This window comes from Xiphias gladius, chromosome 15 (genome assembly GCF_016859285.1).
Source record: "Xiphias gladius isolate SHS-SW01 ecotype Sanya breed wild chromosome 15, ASM1685928v1, whole genome shotgun sequence".
NCBI lineage: Eukaryota > Metazoa > Chordata > Actinopteri > Istiophoriformes > Xiphiidae > Xiphias > Xiphias gladius.
In genome coordinates this window covers 30,960,005-30,980,004 of record NC_053414.1, presented here as the reverse complement: position 1 = coordinate 30,980,004, position 20,000 = coordinate 30,960,005, and the positions used below count along the sequence as shown (strand labels likewise).

The 20,000-nt window shown below is 39.4% G+C and overlaps 1 protein-coding gene across 1 annotated transcript in view; it reads left to right on the top strand.

Annotated features, from left to right (window-relative positions):
• Positions 1–20,000, top strand: part of LOC120800018 (microtubule-associated tumor suppressor 1 homolog) — a 78,966-nt gene that overhangs the window by 33,356 nt on the left and 25,610 nt on the right. Inside the window, exons 5-7 of the mRNA XM_040145729.1 lie at positions 5,171–5,392; positions 8,563–8,811; positions 10,546–10,713. Coding sequence (XP_040001663.1) covers positions 5,171–5,392; positions 8,563–8,811; positions 10,546–10,713 — 639 coding nt within the window. The remainder of the gene's footprint in view (positions 1–5,170; positions 5,393–8,562; positions 8,812–10,545; positions 10,714–20,000) is intronic.

Sequence of the window (20,000 nt, the reverse complement as noted above, 5' to 3'; positions counted from 1 at the left end):
ATGCTTCTGTTGATGTGACAAAGGTGAGACACTCAACTTAAACACAGTGTCCCCTGTCCCGTGTCCAGTGGGCCTTAATTCCACTCGTGTCTGTGTCTGTGTGTGTGTGTGTGTGTGTGTGTGTGTGTGTGTGTGTGTGTGTGTGTGTGTGTGTGTGTGTGTGTGTGTGTGTGTGTGTGTGTGTGTAAAACCAGATCTTTCTCCTTGTAAAGGTCACACTCTGATGGACAAAAACTCAACTGTCCTCTTTGCTGATACACAGGAAAAAAACAGATGCCTCTTGACCTCAGACTGAGATCAACATCAATGGCTTCCTTTGAGTGTCTGTCTGCATTGGGCCATTTTGAATTTCGTCCTGACTTGATTACTTCATTACAAATCTTTTCCATTACAGTTCTTGCCAACCTATTCCTGTGTTCAGTGTTTTCATCTGTACTCAGATTTGATAGGCTTATGTAAATGGTTAAATTCTCCTAAATGACCAGTCCACATTTTATTAAGAGGTCTGTTTAGGGTCAGGCCTTGCTTTAGCATGACAGCACTTCTCTACAGATTGTCTCCTCGTTTCACTATCTGTTAAGTTAACTGCTAGGCATGCATCTGCACATCTCATCACTTAACATTTAATGTGTGCTGTGCTCACATAGACACTTCAGCATATGGTTGTCTTCCCTGTTTGCTGTGCTGATTTCTGAGTTCTTGAGTTAGTGAAAGTCTGGACTTGGTTATGTTACTCAAATATTTGAAGTATGCAAGGCACAACACCTGCTTAGTCACACATAACATTATCATTGTAGATAGCAGACGACTAATATCAGGGAATATTTTATAACACAGACACGACAGAAGACCTGATAACTCAATGTTGTATATTTACTGGTATAAAAACGGGACTCCAAGGTTTGTGTTTAATAGCCCAAATCCTTATAAATCTTACATTCCTGCTGACCATTTTTGAAGCCCACCATGACTTTTGATAAAAGTTTTTCTAAGCTCCCAGGCAGCCATTATTTTCTGCTCATGCCAATGCACTGTGAAAGTCAACTCTGAGAAATTTTTTTCGTCAAAGTTACCTTAGTATGCTGTGGTCATACAGTTGAAAGCGGGCGCTGTTTAAAAATCACTATCTTGTCAGTGCTTTCTTGAGCTTGTACGTGGCCCAGAGAATCACTGAGAACACTGGAAATTGAGAGTTGTCTGTTTAAAAAGCATTTACAAGCTATGCTGTGGCAAAAAAATACCCAGAAGAAAAACAACAGGCAAACTTTGTTGTCGAATAGAAGAGGTGAATTAGTTAGTTGTCTGGCTTTAAAAATGTTCTTCAGCTGCTGAACATTTAGACTCAGATGTTAGTTTAGAGTTGGGTCTTGTATTTATGGTTAAAATTAGGTTAAAGTCAGGGATTACAAGAGGCATATAGTCCCTAAAATGTCCAGACTGGTGTTGTCAGAAAGTTGTGTATATATGTGTGCTTTTGTGTATCAACAGTAAGCACGAGGCAGATCTATAGTGAGCCAGCTCTTACCTAACATTGATTTCTTAGGTAACAGAATCCAGCTGCTCTCTACTCTTGCTGGCGTTTCATCAGAACTAAAACGGAATGACGCCAGATGTTTCCTGCTGGCTTCAGTCATTGTACAAGTTTTACTGCTGATCTACCTTCACCAACAGGGACACTGTGTTTGTGTGTGTGTGTGTGTGTGTGTGTGTGTGTGTGTGTGTGTGTGTGTGTGTGTGTGTGTGTGTGTGTGTGTGTGTGTGTCTCTTCGTTACTGTGAGGTAATGTAATTGTGGTGAGCATGTGTAAAACTATTCCCTCTTTTGTAACAAGCACCCCCACCCCACCCCCCGCCCCCCACCCTGCGTCTCCCCCTTGCCAAACAGGACTCATGTTTTTAGAAAGTTGAGAGAAAGTCAGTGAAAGTTTGAATGAAACTTTAATGATCTCTTTGGATAAATGTGATCGTAGCAGTGTAGCATGTAGAAGATCCAAATAAAAGAGCAAATTGTTGGTCATAAACAGGCTTGGAGATTCTTTATGTCTAATACTGGACAAGATGCCTGTATGGAGCCCCATTTGTATTGATGGTATATTATCTATATATAGTCTGTTCCTCAAGCTGTAGTGTGTCACATTATCTGTTCATAAGGTTTGTCGCAAAAAACTTGACTGATTACTGAATATTATAATATCAGTCAAAGTTTTCAATGATAAGATCAACTTTTGTTCCTGAATGAATTCTGAAGACACCAGAAACTCAGCTTCTGTTAACTTTTTTTTTTTATTCAGAAAGCTGTCCACCTAGTGGCATTGAAATAGGACACATTTTACAGGTGTTTTTCTATTGTTGTGCTGTGTCAGGGGAATGTGTCGACACAAATTATGTTATATTATAGGTAACGTGTTTTGTGGTAATGGGATAGTGCTTGTGTGATGTTCTAACATCTTTCTCATGAGTTCAGTTAAAACCCACAGCTCTTTGGATATGGTTTGTCCCCATGGATGAGGCAATGTGCTATCCACCTGTCCTTACCTCTGAACACAAATCAGAGCAGGAGGAAGAACAGGAAGGAAGCAGGTTATAAACTGATAAATCAGCTTAGTTGATCAGAAAGGACACTCAGTTCAGAAGGAGGCAGAGGCAAGTTGTTTGGACAAAGAATGTTTGTTTTCTCTTTTACACACACACACTGGCAAGCACTCAGCCATTACAATTATAGTACTAAAACGATGTTTTAAAATGAAATGTGTAGGAAATGGAGGAAAACAGGGTATCCAGTAGGACCCCTAGCAGAACTGATGTCTGCATCAGCAACCTGCCAGCCTTAAAAAGTACTACAAGCGGTTTCAGTGTCTTCTGCAGTTTCTTAAACTATATGAGACTGTCTGACTGCTATTGCTTCCATTACAATCACATGAGCACTGTGGAAGAGGCCATTCCAAACACCTTAGTGTCCCCCCACAATATGATGCTTCTCTTAAAGGCCAGACAAATGACACTGTACCACCCTGTCCCATCTATGGAAGCAATCCTGATGTACCAAGGAAAGGCAGGGCTGCTGGGGCCTCCCTGCTCATTTGGAGATCAGGCTGCATGTCCAACACAGGCACAAATATGTCATGAATAAGGTTTTTGAATGAAATGGAATAATGTGAAATAATTGTTAGTAATTTTGATAGCTGCAGACAGTAACAAGGTGACTTTTTTCTCATTAAAAGAAAAGCAGAGCTCTCTGGTTCATCACTTAACATTTTGTTCCTCTCTTCCTGGTATTTCCTTGTGTTGCAGTGTTTTTACCTCCTTCAATCAAACCAAATGGCTCATTCAGTTGCATGAGCATGCACATACACAGGCACGTGCACACTCACTTCCTAAGCATCTTTCATGTCCCTGGTTTGGTGTGAAGAGGAGGGCGTCGTGGCTCTCGGGAGAATTCACTCTGCTTTGGTCTGTGGAAAGAATGTGTGATTCAGTCCACAAACATGATGAGGATTTGAGACGTTGTATTTCACATTTCCATAACTATAGAACTACAGACTCTGCTGCAGCAACATGTTGAGCAAAATCCTGAAAACTTCCTACATCCACTGGATACCAGTAAAAAAGCCATTGAGTTATTTTTGATGATCTTGAGTTACAGCTGGAAATTCAGCATTTTGTTTGTTTTGTAACCACTTCTTGTACAGTATATACTACAGTACTGTGCAAAACTTTTAGGCAAGTAATGTGAGGATGCTTTAAAAATAATGCCTTGAATATTTTTAATTGGTCAATTAATTTCATACAAAGTGTAGAAAACAGAAAAAACTAAATCAGATCAATATTTAGCGTGACCACCCTTTGCCTTTAAACAGCACCAGTTCTCCTCGGTACACTTGCGTAAAGTTTGTTGTTCAAAGCATCTTGGAGAACTTGCCACAGTTCTGTGGATTTAGGCTGTGTCAGTGTCTTCCGTCTCTTCATGTAATCCCAGACTGACTTAATGATGTTGAGATCAAGTCTCTGTTCTTCAGTTTTGATTTGTGCAATTAGGGCTTTTGTTACATTTGTTTTGGTTTTGTTTTACTATTTTTAGAACCATAATGTTGCTCTGAATTGAGCCTGTCATTTTCTGACACTGAACTCTGACAGACAATGATATGTTGGGATCATTTGGAAAACCACTGACTTGCAAAAGCACTTTTTTGTCATAAGAATCTTTAAGTGAGTTTTATGAAAATAACTTGATTGTCGGATGAATGGAAGGATGCTGATGGTGGATAGCCTTTGTTATGTAGATCTATATCAAATAGGCAGATTTTTCTTCTATAGTTTGAACCAAGGGTTTAGAGTTTAAATGATTGAGAAGGTATAAGGCCATTCTACAATAAATATTATCGAGTTCAACACTAAAGTAACACAACATCTGCTGCATCTATGAATCAGTTTACTTGTATATTCTTTGATCAAAGTGAGAGACGTTTTCTGGGACAGGGTTTGGTAATAGGCTAACTGTGTGTAAGAGCGAACTGTCTACAATGTGTGGCATGAATACCAACCTCTTTTACATTATGATTTTTCAGCTCACAAAAACAGCTATGTATATCGTATGCTATTAAAGGTTCAACTTTACCAGAATTTGAATTTACAGTGTACAACAAAACTGAGTACACCCCTGGTGGCTGACTTTTGTCGCAGTGGTCACACTAGAGGTTGTATTTTGGGGCCTGTATTTTCAATGTAGTCCGTTTGACCTTTTTGTTTTAAATTATAAATAAGATAAAATACTACTCACTTCAACTTAAAAATAATACAGTTATTGTAAGATTGAACAATTTTGAATCATTTCGCAATTTAGTGATATTGCTCAAAGGTGAACTCAAGTTTGTTGTATACTCTAAAAGAAACAACTTTCCATTCACTGTTCAGCTGATCTCTGTTGACTTTTCTTCTTTTCTCTTTTCTTTCTTTTTCAACAAACCAGAGTTGACAGAATAATCACACACATAACAGTTGCATGCACGTAATAAGCGTGGTGAAGGAATCGGGGATGACTTCATAACCAGGCAGTATCAAAGTTCAGCAGACTGTTTTAGACCAAATATTATTTCCAAAGTTAATTTCTGTATTTTGTCTGTCATGATGAATAAAGCTAATTCATGGCCTCATGTGTTTTCTCTCTCTCCCAGGTATCCCCAAACCTCGTACCACCGCAGAGCGAGCATCTGCGTTGACTGCCTTGGGTCCCACAAGCTCCATCTTCAAACCAACATCCAATCAGCAGCCAGCAATAGGGTCGGCCGGGCGACCTGCTGCACCCACGGCGTCAAAACTTCCTGTTAAGGGATTGGCTACAAGCCTGAGTTCTTTGTCACTGGGAAGCAATGACAACAATGGAGCCCCAAGCAAAGGTGTGATCAACAGATGTGTTTTCTGTGGAGTAGTTTCCCTCTCGCTACTCTACTTAACTGCCCTCTCTTTTCCGCTGTATATGTACAGTCTGTCTCCATCGTATACACAACAAACTCGTATACACCATATAAAATCTGCTAAGAGCGTACTGACATTAATGAAGGTTCCTGTACAAGGAGGCTGTTGTATATGGTGAGTACCTCTCTGTGTGTAAGAGAATATCCACTCTTCGGATATTGCTGCAGTAATCTGAATCTCCACCCAGAGGGAAAAACTCAAACTCTCCGTACAGGGAATGGAGAGGACACTGTAAAGTGACTTGAGCCTTTGATAGTTGACTCTCTTAAATTGGACTGATTTGCCTGTACTCTGGGTAAATTACAGTTTCCATGACTAACCAAGTTGCTTGCCTCTGTTCACTCCAAGAGAAAACTATTGAAGATTTAACAATCACGCAGACATTGTAATTGAAAATTGTAGAAAATAATTACATTTAATAAAGGTTAACAATGATCTCTGAAAACTCTTCACCTTTTCTTTGCTCATTCATCAGAATTTAGCCATTTTTTCCTCTTTTTGTCAGTTCTCACTAAAGTGACATTGTTACTGTGGAAATACAATGGTTATATCTTCGAGAACCTGGAGATGTTTGGCTGGCTAGGTTAACTTTTTTGATTCAAGATTAGTCAGGCTTTAGTTTTGTGTCACTATCTAATCTATATTGGCTTAACCTGTCGAAACCAGTGACAGATCGCAGCACAGCCACAAGTCAAGTTGGTTTTAGAGTGAGCGACTCTACGCTCCACGACTACAGAAAAAAAAAACAGCTGTAAATGTGAAAGCATGGCAACTTATGTAAGACAAGAGGCAGGCTGACAAGAAGTGAGTACAGCAAAACTGTAAATGAATGTTTCTAAAGTTTGATGTAATGAAGGTTTGGAATTTTTTTCCAGTCCCATATCTTTCTGTTTTTTAAATTTGTTCTTATGTACTTAGGATTTTGAAAATGTTCCTCATGATGGTTTTTTTTTTTCAATTACATAATATTTACTCCTCAAAGAAAGAACAGTTTGCTTATTTGTCACTAAGATAGCATTCCATTGTGACAGTCGTCTCCACACATTTTCACATCTGGCATCCTTGCCTTGCTGTTTATAGGCTCTACAAACCCCTACTAAACATCCACACAAAAGCATAGACTGGAAGAAAAAAAACTTTATTTTATTACAAAGAAATATTGGAATGTCTAAATAATTGCTTCTGTAGTAAGATGCAGTGGAAATAGGTGATGACTCTACAGGTTTTCTGTTTCCTCTCCTTCTCACTCACAGTAACAGACATCACTAGGTTGTTATGGAAACCAGAGTACATTTGAGATTCCTAGTTCCCATGGTAATATTCGGGATCTCTATTTCATCCTATCAGAGAGGAGCATCAGTGTAGTACACCTCCACACACTTAGATTTATGTGTTCTGTCATTTTGCAAACACATAAGTGACGAATCTCAATTTTTTAAAAATAGAGTTTGTGAGGTATTTGCGTGGAAATCAGGCATACACCAGGATGTAAGTCTTTTCTGTTAAATTCAGATCTGGTCCACCCATTGTCATTCACCTGGGATTTGGCTGATTATGTACTAACTGAAGAGTTGATAACAGAGGATATTAAAACATTCTGATTTGATTCCACATTACATTACAATTATTATTATCATGCATTTCAGAGGAAAATGCACTATTAGTGTCCTTTTCTGTATGGTTACATACAGAAAAAAAATCTGGCAAGACACACTCAGTACTGTTTTTATTTTTCATTTGGAAATGGTCAAATTTACAAAGAACATATTGACATAAATCATATTTTCTCTGCACCTCTGCTGGTGCTTAAACTTCAAAGCTTGTTTCTGGCCGTCTGCTGTCCACAGACCTTATCTGCTCTAGGTCATGCAGTGTCACATGAACATTGTTGATGCTTTTCTATAAATCTGGATCATTAATGTAAAAAATAATCTTGCAACCCAGCCCAAAACACAAAAACAGAATTTACTACTACTTATTTCTGCTGTTTGTTTGCCAAAATATGCTTTACTTTCTGTGTAAAACCGCATCTACCCTCAGTACAATTCAGCTGGATTTACACCTCCACTTGTATCTATTTAATCTGTCCTGATAAAATCTAATCAGGTATCACAAGTGATCTGGAGGTGTCAACAGAATGATAGAAACACACATAATTGATATACTCCTTCTTTTAGACCCTTTCTAGTTTCTGTCCTTGTTCTTTTTTCTTTTTTGTGCCTCACAACCACCAGTAGATTGACATTATGCAACCCCTTCACATATCTTGAAACACACACACACCTAGGACAGATATGATCAGTTTCAACAAGGAGAATTTGATGTGACCCTAAAATCCCTGATTAACATGACAGATGTGTGAAGTTTTTCCCTCAAACAAATGAATACTGTCACCTTGAGTCTCCTATCTTGACACCTCAACATCACACACGGACATCTTATGTGGTATAGCTCAGAGGGTTTCATTTCTATGTTCTCCTATTAGTGCAAACGGGGGGATAACTACCTCATACAGATAACAGTGTTTTATGTTTGACAGCCCTTAAAGACTTTCATAATCAGCAACCTAATGTAATCTCTGAATAATTAAAGAGTTTCCCTGTTGGTCTTAATATTGCATGTATGTTATGTTGACTGTATTTTGCGTGGTTGAGCATGTGTGACCGTTTTCAAAACATGCCAAACAAGAGTGTATTTATTTTCTTTATGTATCAGGAGAGGAATTCCAGGAACACACTAACATTTAGTTTTTTTTAGTACTGCCCTCATTTGAACCTTTCATCCACACAGTTTACATTTCAATTGTCTACTATTCAAAGAAAGTTAGGAGGCAGATTGGTTTGGATGATAATGTATAGGTTTGTCCATAATTAGAGTCTGGTCTCCACTTTCTCCTCATCCTCTTGTCTTCTCCTTTTTCTCTGTTTATATCCCTTATTCTGTCTATTAGATAATATATTATTATATATAGGATTCACAACATTTACATGAAAAAAGCTGACACTTAAAATACCCACTCAAAAGCTATATTCTTCTAACTACACAAAGCATTCTTAGTATTTTAAGATTTCTTGTATCTACTGTCCTTCAGCTTCTCCAGCACCTGCAGGAGCTCCAGCACCAACAGGAGCCAAGCCAGATGAGTGGCCCAGCAGAAGCATGTGTCCCGTGGGCAGCCAGAGTATGGCAAAGCCCCCCAGCTCCAGCACCACAGCTACCACCAGCACCAATACTCCCAGTGATGTAGTTATTAGTGCTAACAGTGGTGTCACTGCTGCTCCAAAGCCTCCTGTCATGAGGACCAGAGCTCTGTCACTGCAGGCGAGGACCACTACTACAGGTGAGTATACTGTACGTGTAACCTGAATCCTTAAGGCCAAACAAATTTATAGATGACAAACCGTTAGTTAACCAATTTACTTAAATTTTTTTCAGTCGGTAATAAGATTCTGATGATATGCATTTTAGAGGCTGGTTCCAGTGATTATTACTATTAAAATTTGAAACTTCAATCAGACAAACTGCATCATGTCAAAGTGAACCAGATCAAATTTTTGATGAAAGTCAAATATGCGTCACATTATGTCTGTATCACAGTTGCAAAATCTATTTTAACAATGCAATCAGGATCCTTAGTTGACACATTAAAAGGCAAAGGTAGTTTGTCCTGATTATTAACATGATGACATGAGTCATCTGAGTTTCAGTCTGATTAGCAGCTCATTCATTAGCAGTGATTACCGTTTAGCATAACTGTTTACACTGTATGTTCAGTTACAGTCAGATGGGTTTTGATGGCAGGATAGAAGTTTGTGTCATAGTGTTTCTTTAATGATTTGGGATACAGATTGGATCATGGAGGTGTTTCATGTTCATTACAGGACTCAGTGTGAGACAAAGTGAGAAAATGTAAGTAAAAAAGGACCACTGCCCAAAATTCTTTTCTTGGTTTATACACGAACCTGTCAGCAGAATTAACTTGGTTTGTTGATGCCACAAGATTGCAGTTTATGGTAAATACTTAGAATTCAAAACCCATAAAGTACCAGGAACAATCGGGAAAAAGGAAATCTCTACTTTGGTGCAATAACATCCTCAAACCCCAATTCCACAGCTGTCTCCTCCAAGAATAAACAACTAAACCAAAATAATTAAGGTCCTCAGTACAGAAGCAGTGCAGGTTATATTTAAAAAAAAACTTTTCAACACTTTTCTTTGTATTTTTAATGAATGCATTGAAGATTTACAGAAAATATCGATATAAACGGTGGAGAATAGCTTTAGGGTTTTGTGTATATTCTTTAAATCCTGCAATTAAAGAGCCAATCTGTGCACATAGTTTTTCGTACACACTTTGTGTGAATGCATTATTCGGTTTAAAACAAAAATAAACTTTCTTATTTAATCCGTCATCTAATTTTTTCATTATCACAAAGCGTATGAAGGCTGGTATTATTCCTCATTTGAACAGCTTGTCCTTATATCAGTGTGTGTATATGAGAAAGAGAGTGAGACTTTGTATTAAAGGTGTGAACGGGTCTGCACTTCCCCTCCACCTATAATATGGACTGGTTAGCTGGTTGGCTTTATAACACACATGACTTGGGTACTTTTCCTTTGCTGGAAAGAAACAGACAGATGTTTCTGCAGTGTATCCTGTCTGGGTCAGAGACTGATTAATAGTTATGATCCTATTACACAGGGAACAGGGAGAACAGAGTGAGAGAGAGGGACAGGGCAGAGTGTAACAGAGAAATAGTGACTCCAGTTTAGAAGCTAGCTGTTAAACCCTGAGGACCAAATGAGGACTGAAGAACAAGAGAAGGGTAGTGAAGATATAAGATTAAAAAAAAAACAACTTCCCAGTCATAATCTGGCTTCTCTGACTTCAAATCTTCTGTCTCAGTTGTTCAACTCTGTGACCCAGCAGCTCTTTTAGCAGAGATAGGACACCCAACTCAGGGTGGACTCATTTTCACAACCCGACTAACTGAACTGTCACAAGAAAGACTGAAAAAAGCCCTTTGGAGAAGTTTTGCAATGGGCTTTGACTTCTTCTGCGTCCTCTCCACAGGTCTGAAGGCCCCAACAGCCACCAACCACAACACAGCCAAGACTACAGCTGCCAGTCAAACAGCAGTGAAGACAGCTTCCTCTACCAATCAGGGGCTGGTGAAACAGGCGTCTCAGTATCCCTTGCAAAGAAGTGGCTCAGCAAGACTCAGTCGACTGAACAGTACAGGTAAACATGTGTGACAGGCTGTTTGTTGGTGGTGTGTGTGAGTTTGTGAGTCTGTTACCTCCTTGTGTGCTCACATTGTGTTTTGGCAAGGAGAGACCTTAGTGTGTAACTGGCTGCAGGTGTGTCACTGTCTGAAAACCGCATCAATCCCAGGATTCTTGGCAACAGCTACAATGGCAAACACAAAGGCGTTATCACAGCTACTGTATGTGATTTGTGTGTACTGACGTGTGTGGGTGCATCTTGAATGATGTTGAAATTAAAGTATCCGAAGCTGTTATCCTATTTCTTCTGGAATTCTGAAAGTATTTTGGCAGAATAGCACTCTGCTCTGTGCCATGCAAGGATGATTATTGCATAAAACTCTTTGAGATGGTAACTTTCTGCTCTCCTTTCATGTGATATCGGGAGCAGCTTAGACCATGATTTTATACAATTCAGATGATGTTGCTCTTTAAAAGCCAGTGCCAGAAGTTTATAGACTGATGCTGTTGATCGCCACTATTTTTTGCTGATAAAATTTCTTTACACAACTGAGAGTTTCCAAACTTTAAGGGAGGAAAAGCTTGAGAAACATTTAGACACTTGTGTTGAATCTGATCAGTGTCTCTTTGGAAACAGTTCAGGTTAAGGGCTTCTCATAAATGACATACTTCAAAAAAAATAAAAACAGAAAATACTTTGCATAATAATTATAAGGTATTTGCTCATTTGCTCGATTAGATAAGGGTGTGTATCGGGTTAACACTTAAAGTTGGGTGCCTGACTCATTTATTAGCACATTTTAGCAGTTTTAGACAAATACACTGAAAACCAAAAACCTCTTTATCTGATAGAGAGCTGTTTCCACTGGTTGAATGTGTGCACAACAATGTATGGTGTGATCAGTTACAATCAATCTGAAAACTGTACAGTACATCCACCAGAAGCCTTTACCCTGCATTCTGTGTAGATATATCAGTTCATATGTTGAGCGCAGTTTTTTTGGTGATATGAGTTCATTCCATTAATTTTGAACCACACTGCTGGATGTTTACTATTCAGCTGCACACACACATGCACAAACATTTGAGCTGACTGACTACAGCTCATACCCTGAAAGCTTAAGCAAACATAATTATCATCCCTCTGCAGTCTGTCTGTAATTATTCTACTGCTCCTGACACACAATTACACATGCACACACACACACACACAAATTATGTTCTTTGAATTCAGAGTGAACCGCATTTGCATCTCAGCAATACTTATGTTGGATTTAATCTTTAGTGCTGTTTAGTGGGCTGAAACACTCAGTTTTCAAACAGTAAACACTCATTTGTTTACTGGTTGAATTGCCCAAGCAGATATTTGACAAACAGTGATGTGCAGGAAACAACCAAGTTTAACATTTCACATATGTTGATGTCACACCAAAAACTTATTAAAGCAGCTTTAGAAATGATGCTATTTTCCTCTATGCAGGCCCTATGAAGCCAGGGCCTGTGGTTGCAGTCTCCCCCCATGCGGTGACTCTAGTCTGGGCCTGGGCGCCTGGCTGCTTCCCCTCTGTGGCTGGTCCTGGAAGTCTCTATGGGGTCTGTGGGGAGCTGCTAGTCATAGACATGCTGTCACCCTTGTGATGGCTTAGCCGCCACACACACACACACACACACAGGCAGGCAGCCTACACTTCATAAGCCCCACAGATGCTTTTGATTCATACACCTCTCTCTCCCTCTCTCTCATTCATACACACATCAGCAGCCCTCAGGCGACAGTGGTTAGCAGTGTGGGCTTTTAAAGCACTCACCGGCTTTAGCTCTTTTTGTCTGTATTGAACATGGAATTTATTGATTCTGACACACACACACGCACACACGCACACACATGTATGACTCTAGATACATTGTCCATGAACTGTTATGTTCACTCAAGGGATGAGTTGAATGAGTTGTAACTTTTGAAGGCTGATTTGAAGTTCAGGTTCCAGTCAGATTTTTGTTTTACTTGTATTCCAGGTGCTGTATATTGCAATGTTTTACCAGGCAAGGTTTTTGTGTAAAAATGTATCTTAACAGACACAATCACAAAGCAGAGCTGCAGTAAGGAAAAGTATGTCACACCCAGCAGGTGAGTCAAAGTAAACAGGGGATTTGTGTCTCCTTAAGTTCAGTTACCCGCTGCTGCCATTTGGGGCTGCCAGTGTGCAAAGGTGCCAGCTGCAGCTGTCAGTGACCAACTTTCTCTGTCTTGACTGTTTGTCTGAGTGACCAACTTGCTTGTGAAAATAACCCCATGTGGCCAAAGGTATGTCTGAGATTAATTCATCTTACTTAGAGTCCCATAACAAATACTAAAGAAAATCAGTGATCAGTGTATTTGAGTACAGTCTAAGCTCTGTGGATGCCCAGGTAATAATGATTTAGTTTTATTTATTCTTATTTTGATCTTTAAAAGCACGCATTTATTTTTTTTATTTTTCAGAATACAGTCTATGAGAACCAGAATCTGTTTTAAATGTCTGTTCAAGGAGAAAGCAGAGGAAGCTCTTTTCAATTGTTCCTCTAGTGTGTGTGTGTGTGTGTGTGTGTGTGTGTGTGTGTGTGTGTGTGTGTGTGTGTGTGTGTGTGTGTGTGTGTGTGTGTGTGTGTGTGTGTGTGTGTGAGAGACAGAGAGAGGGAGAGAGACAGAGGCTCTTCCCACCCTCTCCTCTTGTGTTTTTTTTATTGTAGTCCTTTTATCACATCTAACCATCACATGAATCGTCTCTGACACTCTCTTTCATTCAAATGAAACCGAATAGAGGACGATAGACCTGACAAAATAATTATGAAGGAAGTGAGCAAGGAAGGAAGAGAGGGAGAGAGTGAGCGAGCAGCAGAGAGAGATTATTCAAATCCCACCCACTCCCCCTCCCCCTCCGTGCAGCATCCCTCCCTCCTGTGTGTGTGTATACCGGGTTCACAGACCTTTAGAAACAGCCAAAAAAATACCGGGAGTGTATAGATGCTTGTCTTTGTACAACCACCCAGTGTGTGTATGTGTGTGGAAATTAGAGTTGCATTTCTTTGACTGTACACACAAATCTCTGTGGTGTGAGTCAGTGCGACCGATTGCTGTGTGTTTGGCGTGTAATAGCAGAGATGGACTACTAATCATCACCAGCGTTGAGGATTTTCTCTCCTCCCTGCCTCTACCTCTCTCGTTTCCCTCCTCGTTCTCTCACTCCATCTTTTATTGTTGGATGATTCAACAGCACATGGACAACAGTGAAGCAAGCAGCTATTTTTGCCGCCATTTCTTTGCTTCATCTATTGGCTGGGCTACAGAAACCTGCTTTCCATTGTTTTTTATTTTTTTGTGTTGCAGTGGTGACTCTGTGGCTTTGAATCGATGACGTACCCTTCATAGATAGTGGCTTAACGGACTCACCTTTTTTGTCTTTGTTTTTTATTGCTTCTATTTTCCTCTATACAAAGTCAAAGGGTTACCTTGTAAATTCAAAATCCTGTTTTTTTTTCTTCTTTTTTTTTTTTTTCTTATTTCCACGTGAAGGAGATGCAAGGTTCCAGAAGCAATAATCGTTAAGTCTTTTCTCTGTTTGTCTGTGGGATTTTTTTTTTCTGTAATTGAAGAAAAAAAGTGACATTTTTACTAAGCTTTGGGGAAGCTTAACAGAGAGTTAAGACTTCGGTTTCAGATCCACAATATTTTCCTCAAACTATTCTTGTACAAAAATACTGTGGGAGCATTATAATAACAAGGAAATAATTTCTTGAAATAGGTGAGACATCATTCTAAAACCAACTCTTGAAGCGTATTGGAGGACAAACAGAGACAATGTTATGGTCTCCCAGACTGTCATTGTCCAACTTCCATGTGAAGCTGACAGCCAAAGGTCTTTTCCGGAATCTTCAGCTGCTGCCGGGATGCAGGAAGAACACTGTGGTCTTCCACGCAGGTCTGCATATGCCACTGTCCTCCACTCATCCAACCATCCACCAGTGTTTCGTCATTTCCACTCATTAATCAGCACAAGTTTCAGGCCAACAGTTTCATCACTACAGTGTGACGCCATTCTCTTTAGCTGATTGCTGACATCTCAGAGAAATTTACACCAACCCGTCCATCCATCCATCCACCTGTTTTCCCACCATCTTCCTTTTTGCCCTGTGCTCACAGTGTTGGAAAATCTTCCATGAAGGTCTGAAACTGACATTCACCTTAGATACACATGGCTGGGTGGGTTTTAAGTAGGTGGGGTTTAAGTTACCACACCCAAGCAAAGGAACTAATTGTGTTTAAGGCTACTCATACATTCCTGAGAGCATAATGTTTGCTTCCTCAGCTCTATTAGTTGTCCCTTTTGTGATTAGAATAAATCAGTGATCTTAAAATGATGATGTTTTCAAGCCAGGGGAGCGTCACATGCGGATGTACCCAAAAAAGACAGCTGTCTGTGTAAAAATACTGCCTGTCTAGTGTATCTATTTACCCCACCATAATAAAATACCTATTTAATTTTTATTGTCTACCAGTCATCCTTTCCCATATAACTCATTCCCTCTTTAAAATTTGTCTTCCTTCTTCCAACTTTTTCTGGTTGGGGTTGCCTTGAAGAAACTGTAAGGATCAGCTTTCTTGCCCATTTGTTTTAGCTCAATCTTTAGTCATGGGATGACGTGCCTGACTCCAAATCAGTCAGTTCACCATCTCACACCTTCTCCTCTTCTTCCCTTGGCTCTATCTGGTTTCCTGCATGGTATTGGCAGCCACTGTTGCCTCTGTCTTTCCTCCACTGTGGGGGCTTTCAGTAGTGTGTAAGCCAGCTAGCCACGATGGATATATAGGGTTACAATAGGGATGTCAGTGGTCTTAACACTATTGTGTACACAAGTGTGTGACTGTGTGTGTGGAGGTTTTCTGCACGAGTGCTTCAGCAGTGGTGTGATGAATAGCCATGGCCGCGGGCTCCGTGATACCCACGCCCAGAGGGGCACCAACCACGTGACTCACACACACAAACCAGAAATAGCCAAGGACACATCTGGCTGTTACTTATTCAACCATAAAAAGTGTGCTCTCTATTTGTGGAAGGCTTGTGTCTTCTGAATAACATGAGAATCTACACTCACTGTCTTTCTTTAATAGAGCAGGAACTATATTAAACATTACTGTATACTACTGTGTTCCTCTGAACCTGTGAGCTCATAGTGCTGTGTGAAAAGAAAAATCAGTGAGACAGAGAGGATGTCATCGTGAATAACTCTTAAACCCACAAGACACAATGTTTTATTAACAAAGTATTATGTTAGCCCAGCATGAACGTTCATGCTCAATGTTAGTGTTACTTTGGCTGCAGCATTAGTTCCATTCAGGTGAATAAAAAATAAGGGAGTGGATTACAGCTGAATATTTGATATTTCTGTGTGTAATGTGTGCACATTTTCTGTCAAAGACTAAAGTCAAATACAGTTAGTTCCATAAATATTTGGACAGTGACAGAATTTTTGTAAGTTTGCCTCCGTACACCACCACAGTGGATTTGAGATGAAGGTATCAAGATGCAGCTGCCTTCACTTGCTCCCTCAGTTTTATCTTCATTAAGTGAAAAGCATCCGTAATTGGGTTGATGTGAGGTGACTGACTTGGCTATAGAAGAATATTCAATTTCTTTGCCTCAAGATGCTCTTGGGTTGCTTTCGCAGTATGTTTTGTGTCATTATCCATCTGTACTGTGAAGCACCGTCCTATCAGTTTTGCAGCATTTGGCTGAATCTGAGCAGATAGTATAGTCCTGTACACTTCAGAATTCATCCTGCTATTTCTATCATCGATGAACAGCATTGACCCACTTCCATTGGCAGTCATACATGTCCATGCCATAACACCACCTCCATCATGTTTGACAGATGATGTGGTATGCTTTTGATCATGAGCCGTTCCTTTCCTTCTCATACTTTTCTCTTCCCATCATTCTGGTACAAGTTAATCTTGGTTTCATATGTCCAAAGAATCTAGTTCCTGAACTAGGTAGGCTTTTTTTTTTTTTTTTTTTAGATGTTTTCTGGCAAAGTCTAATCTGGCCTTTCTGTTCTCGAGTGTTACCAGTAGTTTGCACCTTGTTGTAAACCCTTTGTATTTACATTCATGAGGGTTTTTGACAATGATACGCCTACCTCCTCGACTGTTCTACACCTGGCTAGATGTTGTGAAGGGGTTTTCTTCACCAAGGAAATAATCATCCACTTTGGTTGTCTTCCATGCTCTTACAGGACTTTTGGTGTTACTGAGTTCGCGAGTGCATTCCTCCTTTTTAAGATGTCAAATTGTTGATGTGGCCCTTCCTAAAGTTTCTGCCATCTGTCTGATAGGTTTGTTTTGTTTTTTCAGCCTAATGATGGCCTCCTTCACTTGCATTGACACCTCTTTGGACCGCAGATTGAGAATTCCCATGAACAGCTACCCAATGCAAATTCAACACTTAGATTCAACTTTTATCAGCTTAATTTGTCATGAAATAAGGAGAGAATAGGCCACACCTAATTGTCCAATTACCTTTGAGCCTCTGAAATTGAGGGACAATGTATAAAAATGGCTCTAATTCCTAAACGGTGAATGCAATATTTTTGTTGAAAATCTGTAATTTAAGCTGAAAGTCGACACTTCAGTCAATTCTTGTGATGATTTTGTTTCAAATCCACTGTGGTTGGTTTACAGTGGCAAAATCCCCCAAATTGTGTCAGTGTCCAAATACTTATGTACCTAATTGTACATTATCCACTGCTGGGCTCTTCTTGGATGATAAGATTTCTGTTTAGCAAGAATACTGAATATAAAATATTCACATGTATGACATGGATATGAAATTAATTAAAACTGGATCAGCTGTAACATAGCAAATCTTTGAGATCAGATCTTAGATAAGCCACCAAAGACACCAGAGTTGAACATTTATTCATTTTGCTTTTTGTCAGTCAGATTTCCCCAATCTGACTGTAACAGCTTCATGTGAGTTTTGATTTACATGTATCATTAGGCCACTGCACTAACTGTGAAGCATTAATTTCTTTCATGTGTCTTGGCTAACTTACTCACTAACTCCTTCATCATCTTCGACAAATCATCTTGATCCATTTAAACTCTCTAAATTGTCAGCATGTTTTTTCATGTTCAGCAGCAAATTATCTACAAATCAGTTCATATTCTGCAGCCAGTATTTTTATCATTTGGTGTGGCTAGTATGAACGTGTTACTCCCTGTTCTTCATTAAATATTCAGCTCAGCCGCACTACCATCATGATGTTTGTCTCTGAGTTGTACTGTGTATTCCTGCTAGTCCATCTGAGCTCAGCAGCACGTGTTTGGCTGCAGTGTGTTTTCTCTGTCTGAGATCCACAGACCCACTTCCCTGCTGCTGCCTGAAATGTAGGTTACAGCAGGCTTTAGTCACCAGATGTACATGTCCACACACACTCGGCAGAGACACTCGTGCACGCTGCACAGTGGTTCAGTTGAGGCTAGCCAATCGTGCAAGCTTTAATCTGATGTGGGGGTGCTGTTTTTTGCTAATGTGGTGGCAGATGAGGGCATTAGAGGCTGTATCTGCTGAAGTAGAATATTTTACTCAGGCTCAGCTGAGATGTACATCAGATTTAGGCTACAGTATTCTCTAATATTTGAAAACTAGATAGAGATGTTCTCTGCGGAGATCAGGGACAGTCACGTGCAGTTTATCTTTTGTCCACTGATCTAGAAACCGCCTGTTAAATGAGTACCAGTTGTTTTACACATTGCCTGAACCTAAGACCAAAAGCTGTTTTATGTTTCATTCAAACACAGCAAGTGGGTGAAGTGGTTAAAATTGTATGTGGCATAGCATTAATGTCGTAGCAGTTGTTTAACCTCTTCTTTAATGAGGAACAGGGTATCTTCTCATATTAAAAAAATTCTGTTTTAGGGCTTTTTTACTCAACATGTGGTTTTTGACTCTTCAGTTTCTCTCAGTGGGATGTCTTGCAACTGAAGTGGTTTGGCTCACCTATATGATCATAATCATCTAGAGTTCTCTCCGTTGGTTTGGTAGTAGATTTACAATCCTTGACTTACTGCAGTAAAGAGTTTCTAACTAGTGTTATCCATTCATGCCAAGCCACATGCTGTGTTTCTAATCAACTGTCAAGCCAATGTGAAGCAAATCTTTGAAGTATTGCCAAAAATAAAATGCAAGTTAGGTGTGTTTCCATCCTGACTTAAGAATGACAAAAAACCTTTTTAAGATGAAGAAAAAAAATTCAGCAGAATGATTGAAAGAGTCCTGTTGAACTGATTAGTATCGATAAAAATAAGGTTTGACATTGCTAGAAATTGTGTTGGACACTGGACGGATGTTTTAACATTGAACGCTTGAACATCCAAATATAACTTAGTAATTCTTCGTTATAAATTATTTGACTGACATTTCCTTCACTATTTGTAGCACCATTCTTTTTTCTACCAGTAGTGACAATAGATGCAATAGACAATAGAACAGTTTATAATTCTGAGAAATCAGTATCAAAATTGCCTCTTCAATGCAACTTTTTTAAAGTTCCGTACATGATATTATGCATAAATACTATATACTTGGTGGAAAACAGTTTTTGTTACAAAGGTAAATCCATCTGTCTGTCTGACAAAATGACTCAGAGGTTTTTTCCAGGGGACCAGATGGTTTGTATGTAAACAGGTCATATAGTGGACATGGTACACTTGCGAACAGTGACATGCACTTGTTTCCATGGCAGCATTCATGTGGAAGCTGCATCTCAAGTGTATAGACGATATGAATCCATAACTTTTGCTGATAGTTAATCATCAACAAACTCCCAATGTTTTCAGTCATGCAGCCAGATTGCTTTGGTGTGCGTCAGGAGCTGACTTGTTGTCATTTATTTATGGTTCTCAAGGTAAAGTTCCTCAGACAGCCATACTCATCAGTGGTCAGATGATTGGTGCAAGAAAAGACATTCTGCTGGATTGAATCTCATCCATATAACATGTACAAATCAGTATAACCATGCACAAATCAGTGCATGTTTATTCTCAGTTCTTTCTATAGTTGTGTGGGAACATAGTCAGATAATGCTTTGTTGTTACAGAAAAGTGTTTGTCTGCAGGTGTGGTAGGTCTTGGTAGTTGTTTACCTCTTGCATGCAGTTCTAAACATAAAAACAAAATAATATTATTTGTTTTTACAATGTTTGGGGTCATAGTTTAATGTTCAGTGATGTATGGATTATCTCAATTGATGAGATTACAGTGTT